General features: G+C 38.9%; 1 protein-coding gene across 1 annotated transcript in view; it reads right to left on the bottom strand.

Annotated features, from left to right (window-relative positions):
• The window catches only part of LOC106534815 (adhesion G protein-coupled receptor B2), a gene marked incomplete at its 3' end in the record, with an annotated part of 49,145 nt that overhangs the window by 1,569 nt on the left and 26,232 nt on the right, over positions 1-21,344 (bottom strand). Inside the window, 4 exon segments of the mRNA XM_014031579.1 lie at positions 2,734-2,835; positions 4,967-5,131; positions 5,565-5,729; positions 13,350-13,511. Of these exon segments, the coding sequence (XP_013887033.1) occupies positions 2,734-2,835; positions 4,967-5,131; positions 5,565-5,729; positions 13,350-13,511 (594 nt within the window).

A 21,344-nucleotide genomic window follows, 5' to 3' on the forward strand; every position in this document is an offset into this window, starting at 1 on the left:
CGTCTGCTCCTGCCTCCTCCCTGGGCTCCACGTCTGCTCCTGCCTCCTACCTCTCAGCTCCTGCGGCCCTGTCTGGAGTGGGGGTGTCACCAGGTCGACCTCATGACATTGGCTTATACAGTTGGGAGGTTCGGCCTCCTGAACGTTATTGGTTTCCGGGGTCTGTATGTTTTGGGACGTCAGGAGCCGTCCTTTAATGGGGGGGGGAGGGGGGGGTATATTATGTTTCGTCTAGGTTCATGTTTTTATTTTGACTTTATTCTGATTTTTCTGTCCTGTTCCTCTATTTTGTTCCTCTTGTCTGCCTTTGCTCTAGCCCCGCCCACTCACACCTGATCCTCATGTTTCTCTCCCAGGTGTTTCCTGTTTGTACTCATTAGTCTCGCCTTTAAATTCTGTCTTGTCTTCACTTCCCTGCTGGGTCATAGTTTGGGTATGTTCTGTATTGTGCCTTGTGCCACGCCACTCAGAGTTTTTTGAGCTGCCCAGTCAGCTCTTTTTTTTGTTAAATAAATACATTTTTTTTGGAACTTTTAATCTGCCTGCATCATGGGTTATTTCCTGCCTGAGAATCATAATACACGGTACTTGTTAAGGCCTCTTTGTATCAAATCTTTTTTTTTCTTAAAGTGATGACTGGGGCTTTTTATGTTGAATACAGATTTAAACCTAGCCTAATTCAAAGTTGTTAAAGAAATAAAACGGCTTTTTTTAAGAAATCACTTGCCACTTACCATGTCAATAGTTTAAACAAGGTTGCTGTATTTGTTAGTCACAGCATAACCGCTCAAATTTTAGCATGTTTGTCATAAAAAAACAAGGAAAGGACTGCGGTATAACATTCTTTGTATGTTTGGTTAAAACTGATTAGCTGTGGTGGCCATCTTGAATCAGATTGATCTTTGAAGGACACATGCTTTTAAATCATTTTTTCAAATTTAATTCAGTTGGGGTCTATATGAAGTGGATTTGCAATGCCTTGGTCTGAATTTCTCCTTATTGTAACTCCACAAGCCCCTCTTTGACCCTATTCTGAAGTGTGTCTCAAAGAAACTTATTTTGATGCTGTCTCTTTAAAACCAAATAAGGCGCAAAACTGTAGTTGGTTTGTCCAGACCTTAGTTCCGTTGCAAAAACTGTGAGGTAATGCTGTAGTTCAGAAAATGCCATAAAAACTAAACAAGGTGATAAATATAACACAAACACAATATAAGTATACACTCACCGGCCACTTTATTAGGTACACCTGTCCAACTGCTCGTTAACACTTAATTTCTAATCAGCCAATCACTTGGCGGCAACTCAGTGCATTTAGGCATGTAGACATGGTCAAGACAATCTCCTGCAGTTCAAACCGAGCATCAGTATGGGGAAGAAAGGTGATTTGAGTGCCTTTGAACGTGGCATGGTTGTTGGTGCCAGAAGGGCTGGTCTGAGTATTTCAGAAACTGCTGATCTACTGGGATTTTCACGCACAACCATCTCTAGGGTTTACAGAGAATGGTCCGAAAAAGAAAAAAACATCCAGTGAGCGGCAGTCCTGTGGGCGGAAATGCCTTGTTGATGCCAGAGGTCAGAGGAGAATGGGCAGACTGGTTCGAGCTGATAGAAAGGCAACAGTGACTCAAATAACCACCCGTTACAACCGAGGTAGGCAGAAGAGCATCTCTGAACACACAACATGTCGAACTTTGAGGCAGATGGGCTTCAGCAGCAGAAGACCACACCGGGTGCCACTCCTTTCAGCTAAGAACAGGAAGCTGAGGCTACAATTTGCACAAGCTCATCGAAATTGGACAAGAGAAGATTGGAAAAACGTTGCCTAGTCTGATGAGTCTCGATTTCTGCTGCGACATTCGGATGGTAGGGTCAGAATTTGGCGTCAACAACATGAAAGCATGGATCCATCCTGCCTTGTATCAACGGTTCAGGCTGCTGGTGGTGGTGTCATGGTGCGGGGAATCTTTTCTTGGCACTCTTTGGGCCCCTTGGTACCAATTGAGCATCGTTGCAACGCCACAGCCTACCTGAGTATTGTTGCTGACCATGTCCATCCCTTTATGACCACAATGTACCCAACATCTGATGGCTACTTTCAGCAGGATAATGCGCCATGTCATAAAGCTGGAATCATCTCAGACTGGTTTCTTGAACATGACAATGAGTTCACTGTACTCAAATGGCCTCCACAGTCACCAGATCTCAATCCAATAGAGCATCTTTGGGATGTGGTGGAACGGGAGATTCYCATCATGGATGTGCAGCCGACAAATCTGCGGCAACTGTGTGATGCCATCATGTCAATATGGACCAAAATCTCTGAGGAATGCTTCCAGCACSTTGTTGAATCTATGCCARGAAGAATTGAGGCAGTTRTGAAGGCAAAAGGGGGTCCAACCCGTTACTAGCGTGGTGTACCTAATAAAGTGGCCGGTGAGTATATGTGTGCAGCACCGAGGGAGACTAAGTTCAACATTTTTGCACTCCTAGAGACTCCAAGTACATGACAAAATGTATTTAGCAGCTAAAAAAATATTTTGAGTGATATATCTCCTTGAAAGTTAACACGTGGATCCATTGATTATTTTGAGTTTCGTTAAAACCCAATCACTAGATTGAGATATTTAGCGAACAAACAAGTAAAAAAGAAAAGAAAAAACTGCAAAGATTATGGCATGATGCTAATAGGCTAACTTATAAAAGTATCAGCTTAAATTGCATGATGCCACTGACCAGTGGTGTTTGTTGGACACTTGTTGTAGACCGTTTCACCAGCTGAGGCTCTCTTCCACGACATAGAAAGGAGGTGCTCATCTTTGCATATTTCATGAGGAGCTGTTGGTAAAAAGAAAAAGGCATTAAAGTCAAATGTACCACAATGCAGCAGACGTATGGAGAAATGAAAATCACCACAAAGTGACACACACGCAAAAAGCGGAGGGGGAGGGCTGAAAGAAAAGCCCACAAAAAACATGATTCAAATCTGTTCTCTCCTGCAGCAGCTCCCAATCTGATTTCTTTGTACATTCCTCAGTGCTCTCTGTCAGTGGCATTGCCTCAGTGCAGTATCTCATTCCCTCTTCATCTCATTCCTCTTTTTTTATTCATATGCCCCCCCGCCCCCGCCCTTTCCTTCGTAACCCTGATGAAAAAAATAGAGGCGAACACTCTGAAGATAATCCAAAGGGGTAGGGGTGGGGGGTGGCAGATGCAGAGAGTTGAAGAGGGACAGAGAGCAAAGAGCAGAGACAGACAGGAGCGAAAAGATGATATTTTGTTCCCCTGCAACACCAACAGACGGAGATCCTCGTCTTGTGTAAAAAGAGACTTGAGAGCTGCTTAAACAAAGAGGTCATGTTGGAGACGCCACTCAGAAGTTTATCGCTTGTAGCCCCCCTTTAAAGCTCAAAGCAAGCGAGCGCACATGTGGCACTCGAGTGTCAGCTGAAAAATACACATGCATATTCACACAGCTCCAGTCGAGACACTGGCAAACAGAACTGAGCGAGCGGACCACTGAACATCGTTGTCCACAAGCAGGGAGGGAAAACACTGAAGCAACGACAGCTACGGTGCAGAAGGGAAGTGCATTAAACACAGCTAAAGAGGATGCATAAAACAAAACAAAACAAAAAAAAAACAAGAAAGAAACAGTAACTCAGAGGTAAACTGGATAAAAAGACAGCACCACAAACCAAGGGCTTGTAAAATCAACAAGGAAGGTAAAGATGGATGTGAATGGTGGGAAACAACGATGAAAAGATGAGTGTGGTGAAAATTGTGATGGAAGCCGTCAGCGGAGGTGCAAACCACAGGGAATCCCTTTCTGCCTGACAAACACTATGGATGTGCAAATAGTGTCATTTATTTTACAGAAACACTTATATGAGATGAATACAATATGGAAAGGAAGTGAAAATTGGTTTGTGCACTCTATGAACATAAAACAAAGGGTTCCCAAACTTGTCCATCCGGAATACCCACCCCTGCAAACCTACAAACAATGCTGCAAAATATGTAAAAAATGTTTTTTTCTCACTTCTATTCACTAATCAGTATTTTTTACATTTGTTTATCATGAGTATTTTATCATCCAACATGTTTAAACACTATTATACGCTTAATTTAACACCAACCCGTGTTTAATATTCAACAATTCTTGGTGTCACATTAACATAAAAATAGTGTTAGTGTTAAAATATAGTGTTAACAGTAACACCAGCCAGCGTTTAATGTTCAACAATACTGGGTGTCATATTCACATTTCAACAGTGTAAAAATACAGTTTTAAAAGTAACATCAGTGAATTAATATTAACAAAGGAAATTGTGGTGTTTGAAAGGTTAACAGACACCACAAGGTGTCAATACACCATCAAATTGAGAGTGTAAAATTAACACTCAGAGTTAATTTCAAAGTCTTTGGAGTGTTGCATTAACACTCACTGGTAAAGTAAAATGGAGTCACCCTTCTTCACACACCAGGAAGTACCTCTCACTCATGGTGTCGATTTTTAGCCAATAACATAAACTTAAAGTTGAACAACTTGATCAAACTGAACAAGAAAACTAAACAGAACAACTAATTTTTACTCTCATGAACATCTTTAATGGTCAAAAACATGCAAAAACATCATTTCTGCAAGATTTCTCAGCAAGGAATGCTGGGTAAATACTGGTCTGTCTGACATGAGGTGGAAGAGGGCGGGGCTTTTCAGAAAACTTCTTTCAACACTGCATGGTGTTATATAGCTACACTGTTAAGTGTTGTATAAGACTTAACTGTGGGCGGAGCTTATTTAACACTGTCCAGTGTTGAGACAACACTGAGGAAATCAACACTGTGAATTAACACCAACACTGGGTGTGAGTGTACTCAGAAAGTGTTAAAATAACACTAGGAGGTGTTAAATTAACACTCAAAAGTTTAACACTGACATTTTAACATTCATGTGAAGTTCACTGACCAGGGCACTTTTTCTCATTACAAGGCCGGACCTCCTCTTCCGAGCCATCACAGGGGTTCCCTTGCGCTCCGGTGCCCTCACACGTCCTGAAGCGTCGCTGCAACCCAGAGTCACACGTCTTGCTGCAGAGACTCCAGTGGTTCCAGCTGCCCCAGTTATCTCCACCTGGTTGCAAGAACAACGCATCACCAGGAAAGATCAGGGAAAGAGGGTCAGAACTGGGGTATGAGAAATGAATTAGCATTGTGTTCTGGGGAAAAAAAATGAGAGCAGATGGTGATAAATAGTCATTTTGACACAATATATTTCTTTTTTAAAATTACATAAAATTACTATTTTAAGAGGTAATTTAGAAACTAAGCCCAGAGCCTAAAATTAAGCTCAGTGTGGGCCCTAGACTCATTAAAAATCCAAGTTTTATTTTTGTCCTTTGGGGTTTTTGCTGAAAAGAAACTTGCTAAATTAGGTCTCTACTCAAAATTACTCATACGTGAATTATAGACGAGCGTGAGCACGTCTTTAGATAATGAAAGGTCTTTGTCTGCATAATGCTGTTTGTAAGTTGGCATGTGAGTGTGGACGCCGAACACTCATTTACCGCTGCAGGAAGGGTTGGTGCAGTCCCTGCTCTCCTGATGGGACCCTTTGCACTCGGCCCAGCCGTGCACCGACGCGCTGCAGCGCCTCTGCCTCTGCTGGGTCCCCGTGTTACAAGTCACGCTGCACTTCGACCAGTCCCCCCACTCCAGCCACTGGCCCTCCACTGTACGAAAAGCAGGAGAGAGATGGAGGTGGACAACAGGAATCAGACAGGATGAACGGTGACGGCAGTGGGGAGATAGGGTGGAAATCAGGGTAATGTGATTCAGAGTTTTAGAAGAAAGGGGAGGATATGTGAGTGAAAGGGAGAGAGACAAGACAAAGTGAGCAGGCTACAAGAAAACATACTCCAGGTTAGGGTGAAGAATAAATACATTTGAGCTGATTTATTCGGTCTTGCATAAATAGAAACAGCAAATATAACACACTTTGTGGGTTTATGGAAATTCTAAATGTTTCAGTCTCTTACGAAAGAGGTGGTTACAAAATCTCTGTCTGACTCATTTGAAAGAGTTCACACAGAGTGCGTTCAGCCGAACATTCCTTGATTTTGATCTTAAACAAGACACCACACTGAAACTCTTGACGGATGCTGAATAATAGAAAAGCCTGGGTAATGGCAACAATTATATATAAATGCAATGCACTTTTACATGTTTGACAATGAGCAAAAAACCCAAACTTACTGAAGGCAACAACCTCAATTCCAGCAAAGTTTGGATGTTGTGTAAAACATAAATAAAAAATAGACAACACATTCTCATGCCCTCCGCGTCAACATATTGACGCTTGGTTGGGTAGCAGTTTGCGTCAACTTTTGGATGTACCGGGTAGCCCCCACGCATCCGTTCTTTACTAGATGAGGCGAAAGAAGATGAGTGCATTGTCAGATTTTTTTAGAAGAGTAGGAAATGTGCGAAACTAACTATCCCAGACCCTAAATTTAACTTCTATTAGCCTTATACAGCCTATCCCTGACCACAGACCCTAAAAATGAACCATTAACCCTGATCCCTCATATTAACCATTTTTTAAATGTAGAGAATTTGCAAGAACTAACCATCCCAGAGCCTAAATTTAACCTATATTAGCTATTTACAGCCTACCCCTGACCCCAGTATCTCAAATTAACCATTAACACTAATCCCTCATATTAATCTCAGACCTAGTGCTGGGCGGTATACCGTTTTGTACCGAATACCGTTTTTTATTTTTATAATGAAATTAATTTTCTGAATACCAGACATTCCGGTTTAAATAGCGGAACGTTTCTTAGCGGCCGCCAGTGAACTGTTGTTTCCCGGGGGACATTTTTCCTTGCTGCACCGCTATGTGCATTAGCATGCTAATGTTTGGAGCAGCTAGTTGCAGCCGCGGGTGGCGATTCCGCTGCTTATATTGACTGATGTTTAAAAAAAAACATCCCGTTTTCGCCGTCGCTGAATGTAATAAACACCTCTTCAGTGACGTGCACAGTTAGATTTAACGTGGTTAGTTAATATGGAGACGTTATGCTGATGGAGACTTAACGTGGTTTTATTGTGAAAAGCCTGCAGGAAGTAGTTCGTAGTGGAGTTGGAATTGACTGGTGTGTAAGGTGAGTCGTGCTGATAAGCTTTAATAAATAACATAAAACAATAAACCTGATCACAATCTTTTCTTAACCCTCCTCCTTCACGACTGGACCAAAATGCGTGACTACTGTCTCCAACCACCAGTCAGAGAAGAACAGACAGAGGAGGGAAACAGCGACACAGACAGAGGTACAGTAAAAGAAAAAAAGTCAATAAGCAAGCATACATGTCAACCTCTTCGGACGTTTACCTGTATAAAAAGCCTCAAAAATCCGTACAACTCGCACGGGGGGCGGCTGCGGACATGAAAGCGCCCGTTGAGCAGCAGGAGGAGAGGAGAGCGGAAAAAATTCAAAACTTATTTCTAGCGGCAGAATAGGTTAAAAGATGGCTGTCTTATGTTGTTTATTGTTTTTTTTTTAATCATCCTACAGGTTCTGACATGTTAGATAAATTAGAAAATCAGGTTTTGAAAAAATCCGTAAGACTTGAAAAGATCTGTGAAATTGCTCTATACGTCCGTGTACCTGCAAAATGACGTAAAATCCTTATAACTTACGGACAATCCGTACAAGTTGACATGTATGAGCAGGGTTTGTACATTTTATTATCAGCTGAGCTGTGATGAAAAGAAAAATACCGTCAAATACAGTGAAACCGGTGAAAATGTTGAAAATACCATGATGTAAAATTTTGATCATATCGCCCAGCCCTACTCAGACCCCCAACCCAAAGACCACTAAGTAATGCAACCCGGAAAAGCCGTGGGCGGCAAGAACGGACGCATGAAGGGTACCCGATGCATCAAAACTGGACGCAGATGGTCCCTGCCCAAGCGTCAATATGTTGATGAGTCCGACATGAGAATGTGTTAAAATAGAATGATGATTTTCAAATCATTTTCAACCAATATCCAATTGAAGACACTACAAAGATGATTTATTTAATTATCAAACATTTATTATTATTATTATTATTATTATTATTATTATTATTATTATTATTATTATTATTGCAAATATTCACTCATTCTGAATTTGTGCTGCAACATATTCCAAAAAGCTGGGACAGGGGTATGTTTACCACTGTGTTACATGACATTTCCTTTTAATATCACTCAGTATGTGTTTGGGCACTGAGGACACCAATTGCTGAAGCTTTATGGGTGGATTTCTTTCACGTTTTTGCTCAATGTACAACTTCAGTTGCTAAACAGTCCAGGGTCTCTGTTGTCCTATTTTGTGCTTCAGAACATGCCACACATTTTTATTGGGAGGCAGGTTTGGATTGCAGGCAGGTCAGTATGGTACCCATCCTCTACTACAAAGCCATAATGTTGTAACACATGCAGGATGTGTCTTAGCATTGTCTTGCTGAAATAAGCAGGATGTTTCTGAAAAAGACGTAGCTTGGACGGCAGCAGATGTTGCTCCAAAACCTCTATGTACCTTTCAGCATTAATGGTAACTTCCATGGAGTGACAGTTGCCAATGCCATAGACACTAATACACCCCCTTACCATCAGAGATGCTGGCTTTTGAACTGTGTGCTGATAGCAATCAGGACAGTCCTTTTCATCTGTGACCAGGACCACAACACCCATGATTTCAAAACCAATTTGAAGTGTGGACTCATCAGACTACAGGACACTTTTGTCAATTAGCCTGTTCACCTGTGGAATGCTCACAACAGGTGGTTTTGTTTGTCATTTATTTCCCCGTCCTATGTTATTTTTTTGCAATGTGTTGCAGGCATCAAACACAAAATGCTATTTAAAAAATAATAAATGTATCAGTATGAGCATTAAATATCTTGCCTTTGCAGTTTATTCAGTTGCATATAGGTTGAAAAAGATGTGCATTGTACTATATTATTAATGTTTACACCATGCCCAAAAATCACTGGAATATGAATTATACATGTGTATTTTAAACTTCCACTTTGTTTTTAATTAGGGTGTTGGCAAGAGAAATGTTGCTTAATACATTGTATTCCCTAATAAAAGGCCTAAAACACAAACGAGTCAAAACGCTTATAAAATTTAGTTGTGACATTGCTTATAACATAATTGTCTTGTGTAATCGGAAGCCATAAGTAACTAGCTGATCCCTAAAGAGAACGTCACAAGTACTAGCAAACAAACTGGGGGTCATGGTAAGGTCTGAGACATTGTTTTGGAGACCATTCCACAATAACTGTAAGAGTAAGTGAAGAATAAAAACATGCACACAATAAACCATAATTGGTAGAGATTCTTGAACAGATAAAGGAATTATCAGCAAAAAGTTGACCTATGTAAAGAAACATTGCTGCATTGCTTACACCAGTGGTTCCCAAACTTTTTATCTTCTGACCCACAATATAACCATGGCAAAAATTTGTGACCCCAAATATTACTGGTCTGAGTACATGAACATTGTTAATAACCCTGAAAACACAGACTTTTTGACAATCTAACCAGCTTGTACACAAATAGAAATACTTATTTATACTTATTTTGTGTTTTTGTAATAATTATAGGGAAAATATTACATCATCAATTATTTTATTGTCCTTTTAATTGATTTCTGGAGATTATCCAAGGTGCTTCATGACCCATAATTGGGTCCCAAGCCCAACTTTGGGAACCAAAGTGCAATGGTTCCCAAACGTTTCAGCTTTTGGCCCACAAAAAAACAATAACAGAGACCTGTGCCCAACTATGTTTGGATGATAAACATTTGTGTCAGGTCAACAAAACATGAGCATAGTAACAATATTTTTATACTACATTAATCCATTTTAAATACACTAACCTCACTCCTTTGTAACAACTAAGGCAAAAATGTAATTAATTCAGAAAATATTTTCAGGACCCCACCTTGATGTTTTGGGACCCCACTTTGGGTCCCGACCCCAACTTTGGGAAACACTGGTTTACACTTTACTTGTATAGGGAATATTCTAGTGATAGAAAGAGAAAGAGCTGCATGTAAAAAAAAAAAAAAAAACTTATAAATGGTTTGCTCAAAACAGTAAAGCCTGCTCTCCTTTGTAATATCACCAATCACGCTGTGTGCAACTTCTATGGAGTCACAATAGCTGATAGTGATTTGGATGAATCTGAGCTACAGCAGTAGTGCAATGTAAAGTAATGGGACACCAGAGAAGAGTAATCCAGAAAAAAAATGCAACATCTCAAATGTCATTATATAAAAATAATAAATAAATAAATAAATAAATAAATTAAAAAAAAAACTATCGAAGACAACTCAGGAGAGTTCCATCAGGCAGCAGGAGTGCACAACTCTTGCTGATTGGTAATCGAATAATTAAATAAATTAAAGTCTAGAAAAACACTCAAATTGGATAATCAAATAATGGCTTTGAAAGTAATTTTCATTTCGTGGGTTGTTAAAATATAAGAGATAATAATTTTCCATCGCGTTGTGAGTCAGGAAATTTCAAACCACAGCAAATGACTGCAGGGAGAGCTTTAAAGAAATCTGCCATGTTCTCCCACATTCACATCTGATCTTAACAAAAGGTTGTTAAATACATTTTTTGTGTGTATCCCCCCCAACACACACACACACAAAAAAATGCACCAAATGCTTTTTATCACAGTCATGGTCAAGACAAAATAAACATTTCTGCTTTCAAAGTGCAAAACTGATCAAATGAACATTGAAGCCTTAGGTTGGATGAACTAGCCCTTGTCCAGAAGATGATAATTTCATAATTTCATTGTAATTATAGGTTAACATGGAAAATATTCCCCTGATACTGTAATAAAAAATAATGTCACAAAATAAAGACAATAATGATAAAATAATGTTTTTACAGGTTTAGAGCCTAAATTTTTTACCTTTGACATCACATTTTGAAATGGGCAATAAAATGAAAAAAATTTCAAGCACAAATATTTTGTCATTCTAAAATCTGGTCACATGTGCTCGTCCTGTTGTCAAAGAGGTTTTTGCAATAGTTCCTAAATTTGATTGTACCACTGTAGTCTAAAACATTTGTACACAGATTGCAGAGCTGGTCGGCAGCTGAATCACGCGGGTTAATGATCTGAATCCTCACACTAAATCAGGCAAATGTCCGCTAAATCCGCAAGATGGTGAACTCACTAAACAAGCACGTGAATCCTCAGAAATGTGAACTCCGATGAGATGGGTTACCGATTCAGATAAGAAACTCACTGGGAAAACAGCAGACTCAAATGAGTTGTTTTCATATATTTAACATAGGTTAACATTTTGGTTAACTTGCATTTAATTTGCACGTTTTACATTTTTGTGTAATTTTTGTTCCATCATTTGTAACGTTTGTTCATTGATGTGTGGGATTGATAAATATACATTGTATAATGCAAATGTGGATCCTTTAACATCCACCTCCATATTGTTATTATTATTTATTTATTTATTTAGGCAGGGGTTAGTGACTCGAGTGACTAAAGTAAACTGGATCACTTTAGTAAGTGACTCAGATTAACCCGATTCCATAATGTGAACCAAGTTACCAACATCTGATGGTTTGCAGTGAAAATAAATTTTTTGTACACACAACTGAACACATATACATGATCTATCAAAACTCTATTGCTCTATCTTTGCTGGCATTTGTGCCAAAAGGCTTATTTTAATATGTATCGTTTCAAGGGATAAATGCTTTGGAACTCCTAAAAAAAAAAAAACAGGCTGAGGCAGTTGTGATACAGACAAATTTACACAAATTTCCTTAAGGCCCTTAAGGAAGAGGACACTTTGAACCAAACCTTCACTTCCTATCATCGTTCCAAAAAAACAGAAAGGCAAACCACCCTGAGGGCCAGATCTCAGGTTTTACCATCTCCCTATCTCTCGCTTTTTGAGAAACAACTTCGCAGCATCCTTGCGTAGCAATGGTGACAGTTTGATTTCATAAATATATTGACCTCATAAAAGCTCTACTTTGAAAACATAAAAACAGCAAAGAAAAAGATAGAAAATAACGTATTTAGAGAGAGAGAGAGAAAGAGAAAGAAAAACAATGACAGCAAACTATCTCAGATTTAGGTTCCTGCAGTCTTCACAGTAGAGTGAAAAGAAAATAAGTTTTTTTTTTTTGGCTTAATCTTACTAAATATAAAGCACTTAGTCTGTGATAATTTCTCAGGCTGTAAGTGATTACTAACCAAACCAACACACTCTCACTCAAACTGGAATCAAATTAAGAAAAAAATAATAATAATCAGAAAGCAGACACCACTTTTCTTATTAAAATGTCTGATGTTTTAATAACTTTGCATCCATTAACATCATTATTCCAGTGTAGAATCCATTTGCCTGACAACACAGGAAGGCAAAACAAATAAAAACGACTGAAATTAGTATTCTTTTGTAATTTGAATGCTTTTAGCCTTGATGGTATTTTTTCTAAAATTACGTAAGTTAAAAATATTAAAAGTGATCAGACATTATTCAGATGTATAGCTTAATTCTTATAGACGAGCATTCAGCTTAGGGTGATTCTAACTTTTCCCCATTCAAACTGGTATCTGAAAAGTTCCTGGTTGAAACACTGTTTTAATCTTCTTCCACTTTTTGGTGAATTAAGACTTTATCTTAACACCGTTGAGTCCAATCCCACTTTATCCTAATAACAGTGGACAGTTTATAACTGACTGGAACAAAGTCCTGTGGTACTCCCGACAGCAGAACCAAATGGATCTGTACAAGCAACCTATTGCTGTTCTCAACGATGTATAGACCTAATCTAAGGTACAGAACTGGAAGTGCTGGTCTGGTCAGCAATCTGAACTGAGCCAGACATGGAAAAAAAATTACAAATCTTATCTGTGTGCTTTGATAAGTTACAGTTTAATAGCTGAGTCAAAAAAAAAAAAAAAAAAAAAGAAAAATGTCCCACAGCATATGGAACAAATAAATAAATAAATAAAACAGTTACGTCACCAGTTAAGTCAGAGAAAAATTGCAGTATGTTACTGGTCTCCAGACTTAAAAATAAATAGTTGAGACAAAATGTTTTCTTAAAATGGTTAAGAAGAAAATCATTCAAACATGCATGCTATAAAGCACAATAATCATGCAATGCTTGTAAATTCCAAATTTGTGAAAATATTGTTACTTTTTATTATTCAAAGTGAAGGCCATGCGTTGGAGACGAAGAAATAAAAAAATAAATGCTTGGCGTATCATGGTAATGGGGATGGTACTAACCAGGACAAACGGCTATGTTGCAGGGTTTGGTCTGAATCTCAGGCCGTCCGCAAGGCACGGCCCCGCCTCCATCCATGCACTTCCTGGTTCGCGTCCTGGAGCCCCGCCCACAGGTCACAGAGCAAAGACTCCATGATGACCACTCCTCCCACTGCCCATGCACTGCAAATACCCATGAACATCACAGACACACAAATGAGGATGAGGAATGAGAAAGGAAGAGAGGGGGGAGGAGAGAGCATCCCATGGCAGGCAAAAAAAGGGTCAGAAAATGGGAGAGAACGAGAGATTTTATGATGAGCACATTCCTTAAAATACCTGATGGAGGTGGCCTTCTGACCTCCGGGATAAACTCCATTTACAAAGTGAAATGCTTTCTGAGTATGGGGCTGCACTTGTGTGTTATTACATGAAAGAAAACAAAGGATAACAATGGACAGTGGTATTTGAAGCCATGCGATTCTAACTCTTAGAGCAAAAGGGGACAAAACAGAAACTTGCCTGGAAATCATGAGAATAATCAGTCACCGTAGCATTAAAATGCATCAAATTGTCTTCCCTCTCTCTCCCCATTGTTGTTTATAGCTTCCCATTTTAGCAACAACAGAAGTTGAATTATATCAAAACTGAATAAATGAGCACGGGGGGGATGGAGAAGAAATGCAGATAAGCAACTTCAGATGCTGCGAGACTCAGTGACTCTGTTAGCAAGACTTTATCTTTTTGATCTGTGTTTTTGCTTTGCGGCACTCGCAGATTCTCGCATGCAAGAAAACAGACACACACACACACACACACACACATTTGTATGTACATATATCGTCATACATTTTAACTGTTAAACCACATAAGGACGACTGATTAAATTATAGCGAATAATCTTGGAAAAACTATTATTAGAGAATAAAAAAAGAACAATGTATCCCTGACAAAATTGCTCAATGACAAAGGATATTTGTAAGTGTGCAGAAGGGGGTGATGGAAAAAATATATATATATGTGTGACGATCTAAGAATTTAAAAGAAACACAGATGACACATAAGAAAAAAAAAGGTTTATAAAGTTTGAATAATAATAGTATGGTTAAAAAAAGTCTATAGAAGAGAACAGTTTGAAATATTTAAAACAAGACCAAAGGAAGCTGCAGTGGGATGGAAAGAAGCTGGAGAAAGAATAAAAATAAAGAGCAGATTTGGGGAAATGCTGGAGCGAGAAAGAAAGAGACAGAAAGCAGGATGTGGAAGGAGGAGGGGGGAGGGCCAAAGGGAGGGCTGGAGCGAGCAAGGAAAAAACTTAAGAGACAGGAGGATGGAGATTGCTGGTTCTGTGTTGAGCAAAGCTAAATAAATCATGGCAATAAATAATTAAAGCGGCTCTGTAAAGGAACGCTCTGAGGAGCAGCAGCAGAAGGCGGAGAGAAAGAGAGGATGACGGTATAAAAAAAAAGTTTGGAGATATGTTGGGCTGGTAAATAGTGTGGTGTCCTTAAAGTCAGAGAAACATGGAAGCAGCATGTCTCTGTGCTACTTAACCAAAATGCAGCATGCTGCAAAACATGTGGAGATCTTTGGAGAGCATTTGAGTTGCTTCAACTACGAATTTAATGAAATGCATTTTTCGTGGGCCCTGTTAAAGCAGAGCAGTTGAAAGTGTACACTTTTATAAATGTTGCTAATAAACTGGAACAGAGTAATGCACAAGAAGTGTTATGAAACCTCTTTGGTAATCTTTCATTTTTGAGAGAAGTAGTCAGCCTCAAGACTGACTAATGCTGGTGAACAATCTACACCTGTTCTTAGAATCTCTTACCAATTGAGTTCTTCTTAGAAAAAAACAACACCAGAGACAGGCCATGGCACTATTACATAACATTAGTGGCCATGTTACCCTGGAGGTCAATGAATCCAACCTTTGCCCCCACAAGTAAACCTTCTTCAAATGGCAAGTGCTTTATGATTGTGAAAACCTCCATACATCCATTATATTTTACCCATTTCTTCCTTTCAGGGTCACATGGGGTCATTGTGCAAACCTGTGCTCCCTAAATTAAAATTTGCATTTCTTGTGACTGGGTGTCTTGTTCACAAGTGAAGTCAAGTCAGAGCAGGAGATGGATGGATCAAGGCTTTGCCTGCAGTAATGAGGGATTTGCTCTGGTTGGTTGTAATGAAATAGGAGCTTAGCTGAAAGGCAAAGCTGTTGGTTTATTGGTGCATATACATTTCCAGCTCTCACCTATAGTTGTGAGATATGGCTCATTACCAAAATAACCCCAGGGATCCAAAATCAGAGTTTGGGTGAGGATCTCTGTTATCTGCGGGGTACAGCTGCTGCACATATTTTTTTGAAAGGAGTCAGCTGGTACAGTTCAAGCGTTTGATTAGGATGCCTACTGGGCACCTCCCTCTAGAAGTTTTCCGGGCAAGTTCCACTAAAAAAAAAAAAAGAACACAAGGCAACTCAAAACTCGCTGAAGGGATTATGTACCCTCTTAGGCTCAATAACCCCTTATAGGATCCCCCAGGAAGAGCTGAGGAGTAGGGCTGGCCCTAGCCAATTTGGCGCCCTAAGCAAAATTTTAGGTGGTGCCTCCTGTGCAATTTTCTAAATCTCACTGCCAATTTACAAACATTCACATACCAAAATTAATAGTTGATGTGTTTATCTTTAGAAACCTTTCATTTCAATAAAATAGTTAACATTAAATGTATTTGAAACAGAATACCAATATCCTTCCTCATACCTGTCAACATGTGCTTACAGCAATGCCGAACACCTGTTCATTTTAATGACCAGCTGTGTAGTAAAGCAGTTCAATGGGGTCCAGGGGTATACTCCCCCAGAACGTTTTGTAAAAGCTCTACTCAAAACTGTATTTTTCAGCAATTTGAAGATCATTTTACTCAATCCTTGGGATTACTAAAACAACTTAAATGCATTATAGGAAGGTAGAAGGGTGAAACAAGACCTTAACCTGAACTTTTTCTGAGATCATAATGGAAACTTCCATCATCCTTATTTTGTTCTCTGTTTACACACTGAGCACCATGAGTTAGTCTTGACTGCATCATATACTTTTATAACAAAATAAACTCTGCACTATATAACCCCTCGTGTAGTAACAAAGCATTCTGAGAAACCCACATAAAATGTTGCCTTTATTAACCTGAGTAACCAGTGATTATTCTACAAACAAAATCAACAATACTCTACTAGGGGTGCACCAATTGTAGTTTTCTGGCCAATCACCGATCTTGAGCTGCTGATTCCGATTTTGGACAATGTGTTATAAAGGTCACAATACACCTCCAATGTTTCAATCTTATTTTATTGAAAAACACTGAACAATACCCTTTGAACAATACAAACTTCTTTTAATTGGACATAAAACAATGCTTGCACCAGAGCAAAAGGGGACAGTGGCTGATTTTTAGACCTTTGCCAAGGTAGATAAAAAACCAATTTCTTTTCCATCGGACAATCTCCGATCTCCCAAAGGAAATAATTCACACCTATACTTTGCTACAAGTACTATACAATAACAAGTTATAATATATATACATATTGCCCCCCATTTTTGACATCTCCTGATGGATGACACCCTTAGCATTTTCCTATACGGCCTATGCCACAGGCTGGGGAATGGCATGTCTGGGTCTCTTTCCTGGACTTGACTCTGCAACCTGACAACAGATAAGCTAAAAAAAAAAAACAAATAAATGAATGGGTGAAGGTCTCGTAGGTGTCACAGATGTAAACTAAGCCTGACTTGACAGAGCAAAGTGACAATGCCTCTGTTAGTTGCTGTTGCTAATGTCAAATATCATATACAAATCAGTTGCACTGGTTCTAAATGGCCTTTTCTAGAAAAATCCCCCTTTTCACTGATAAAGAAATAATGGCACTGACAATAACCTGCTATAAAAAGATGCTGTAACTTTAAGCTTGTCAAAACCTTTCTTGTTTTTACTACTGAGTGTTTTAATGAGAGTGTGTTCCGGATGTTTTAGCACCTAACCTTTAATTTGAGAATAACACTGTTGACAAAGGTCAGTGTTTGTTTTCACAAAACACATCTCACATCCTGCTTTTGCTCATTAAACATTTTAAAACTCCACAGGGTAGCTCATAAGATGTTAGTTAGTCATCATTTATTCATTTGAATTGAATCCTCATCCCTCAAACTTCGAATAAGAGTATCTGAAGTCTGCTTGAAAGCTAATCAATCGCCCTATAAAATCACGCTTAAAGAAGCTTTTGGACTAAAAGGCTAAAAGAAACTATAATGAAATGTGGAACAAATAGAGAGGCAGATCAGAGAATATCCTGGTGAATTATGGGGTTAATGAATACAAATAATTGCCATCAAAAAATTGCTTTGATCAAAACAGAACACCAAAGAGGAGTTGGATTAAAAATTTGTGTTTTTTTTTTTTGCACCATATAAAAAGGAATTAAAAGGGCTGCATTGCCTCCAGGTACTGTATATCAAAAGGGTTACAGAGGAGAAAATATGTTTACAACATCAACAAAATGGAAAGGAAATAATAATAATAATAATAATAATAATAATAATAATAATAATAATAATGTAAAAACAACAGCTCTTGATCAAACGACAATATAACCATGTGATTCATAAAATTTGTAAAAATAGAAATATATCTAGTTCAGGAACTCAAGTTTTATTTGTTTATTTCTCTAAAAATCTGATGCAACATGCACTTTTCCAAAGTGCCACATCCACAATTACAGTATTCACTAAAATAAGTTTTAAAAATACGTCTTCCTTTTAAATATGTCTTAAAGGTGTGTAGGATTTGTTGTTTTCAGCGACACCTAGTGGTTGAATCATCCTCCCTGGTCCTCCCCCCACCCCCACCCCCCGCTTCCAAACACAAAGGAGTTGCTACGGTTTCTCTCAGGTGTCAAAAACCTTTGATAATTCCAACCGCGATGTCTACCAGCAGCTTCAGGGTAGTGATGTTTCAAGTGGTAAGATTATGAGCTTCAATAAGCAAAATTATCCCAGCTACAATGACAGACAACAAATATTACATTTATAGTATTACAACTAAAACCGTTTTTGACGCCGTCACCGCAGTTTGTCCTTCATGAGCCTTCGTAGACAAAATGGCGGCTGCCTGTAGAGGCGACCTGCGACCATGGAGATATAAACAGCTTTTTATAAGACAAAAATAATAAAAAAAGGTCTTTGTCTGCAATGATTAGACATGATTTTTTATTATTGTTATTAGTGATTATCTCAATTTCGGTTAAAAGAATTGACAAAATCCTACACACTGTGCCTTTTAAAGAAAACATAAATAAATATTTGCAGCATTTTAACACACTTGTGTGTTTCTCTTATTCCCTTCTGAATGTGCCCTCTGTAACTGGACTTATGCATTGACGTGGAGAATCACCACAGTTACAGTACCTGCATTTGCATTAGCCACAGAGCAGATCATAGGGACAGGAAGAAAATAAATAACTAAAATAGTGAGAAGTCTATATGCCTGTGTATGAGCCTGAATGCCATCCCAATGAATCTGTAATGAGTTCACCGCTGCATCTGTGGATACACCCTCAGTGTCTTGCTTGGATGATTACTGGAAGTGTGATCATATTACACCATTTAACTGTTCACTGACCCAGATGGACTGTAATCACCCAACCCAACCCGCATCCCACTTTAAATGCCACTGAATCTATGCTAAATGAGCGGTAGTTTAACAGAAGTTGTAAAACTAGTTCACACGCATGGTTGAAGCAGTTACATTTTATACCCTGTAACACGTAAACAAAAACAAATGGAAGTTACCTTGAAGAACCAACTACAGTTTAATTTGTTTTGTTCTGAGACAAAATAAGACTTAAAATTAATTATCGGCCTTGTATCAATTTAGAAGTTTTGCTCATGACATTGTGATGGTGAGTTCACACCGAACGCGATTTCAGCATCAGTAGCATCAGGTTTACATYCAAAGTCTATGGTGGACGCGCTTCAAGCAGCGTCGGGAAGTGCTGCGGCGCCTCAAGCGCGATTAGAGCAGCGCGATTTGAACGATCTGAGCGTTCGAGGCGCTGAGGCGCAAATCGTTGAAGTTAGAAAATCTGAACTTTTGCAGCTCGACGCGCCGCATCAACCAATCAGAGAGACTCTACTGTGTGACGTAGCGACATATTTCCTGACGGGACAGTTTACTGAATGATGTACACTAACCTGAAACAGACGGAGAGGAGCTCTTTAGCTGAAATCGAGTGCCTGCAGTCGGTGTCCTGACAGAGATATCCGCACCAATGCGTGGCAGCGACTCATCAGACTGGAAAAATAGTCCTGAAAGCGAGCTGTGAGCCTCTACTCTGAATTATCTGGTGAATTAATTATYAATTAATTATCTGATGAACGTGACATGCTCTTGCTCTCTGTAAATAAAGCAAAGCCACTTCCTCGTCCGTCATTAAACAGAGCCCGACAGAGGAGGGAGGGGCGGGGAGGCTCTTGCCGTGCAGCGCTGCTGACCTGCATCTGACCTCAAAATGCACGTGCGACCAACTTCAGCGTTGGCTGCGATTTTGAAGCTGAAATCGCGTTCGGTGTGAACGCAGCATAAGGAGACTTCTGTATTCCTGTTCACAATATGAGATACTGATGATTCCATACTTCTGACATTCCCATGCTCAGAATATGCACACAAGGTTTGTAAACAGATTTTTAGTAATTTGGTTACTTCATGTTGTTGCCTGAATTTGGGTCGTTTGAGCCATGATTATGATTCAACGATTTTACCTGGGCATGCCTAAATTATTGCAATGCACTCTAAACTGCTTTTTGGTAAACAGTGATCAAAGTGAGTGATAACAGCCTAGGAAACATGTTAGAAGAAGCAAAGAGACATTATGAGAATGGCTCATAACTAATTAATTTTAGTGGTGCAATGGTAGAGTTCAATGCCAATACCATGTGGCAAACATGTTAGATTTATTTGATAGGTAAAATGTGGTTTCAATCAATTTGGCATCAGATTTATTAGTGGTGATTAGTATATTTATAAATCCAAGTTACTCTGTGCTCATTATATTTCTTAATACTTCATGCAAAAAAATAGAAACAGCTTGATTCCGTGTTGAATTAATAAATAAACCAAGCTTGAAGATTCTGCCACATCTTTTACTTAAAAGTCCAACTGAATTACTTCAGAATGCACAGTCTTTTTGTTACTACCCGCACAGTCCTACTCTACTTAGATTTGGTGTGATCCCATTCAGGCAATCCCTGGAGTGCCCATAAACTCCCTTCAGAACCACGTCAGAAAACATCAGAGAAATGGAGGGCAAAATGAAATAATAAACAGAACATAACACGGCAACCAATATCCCATCAAAGGAGCAGCTGAGGATATTAATATAGACACGGAATGGAAAATGAGGCACTTAGACATACAAATCGGGCTGGTGCATTTGCATAAAGACAAGATTAGCATATGCACTGACAAGGAAGCAAAAATTTCCCCTCTCACTTCTTGTAGGGAGACAGTTAGATGAGGAAATGCACTCAACACACATGTGCAACTCCTAAATCCAACAAAAATGCAAGTTTAGAAAATTCAAACTTCATTATGAACATGCACAGAGCATCAAAAATGATTAGTGAAGGAATGACAGAACACATTAATCTAAGGGAAAAAAAAACATACTGGGAAGATACTGGTGTCTCAAATGAATGTATACGAGGATAAACCATCCAGAATTGATATGTGCACACAGACAAAGAAGTGGACATAAAAAAATTGTCAACGAATTACAAAGGTGCAAGACAAATGATTTTGTTTAGATTCATTTCAGTGAATATTTCATTGCAATGCAGTATTTTTAGGTCTCTGTAAATGTGATAGAGAATGTTGCATTTATACAACTGCCAACACCCCGCTAAAAAATGTCCTAAACAATGTACAAAGTTTCAACAATGGGTTTAGCACAAATATTTATTT

The sequence above is a fragment of the Austrofundulus limnaeus genome, unplaced genomic scaffold, assembly GCF_001266775.1.
Source record: "Austrofundulus limnaeus strain Quisiro unplaced genomic scaffold, Austrofundulus_limnaeus-1.0 Scaffold1274, whole genome shotgun sequence".
NCBI lineage: Eukaryota > Metazoa > Chordata > Actinopteri > Cyprinodontiformes > Rivulidae > Austrofundulus > Austrofundulus limnaeus.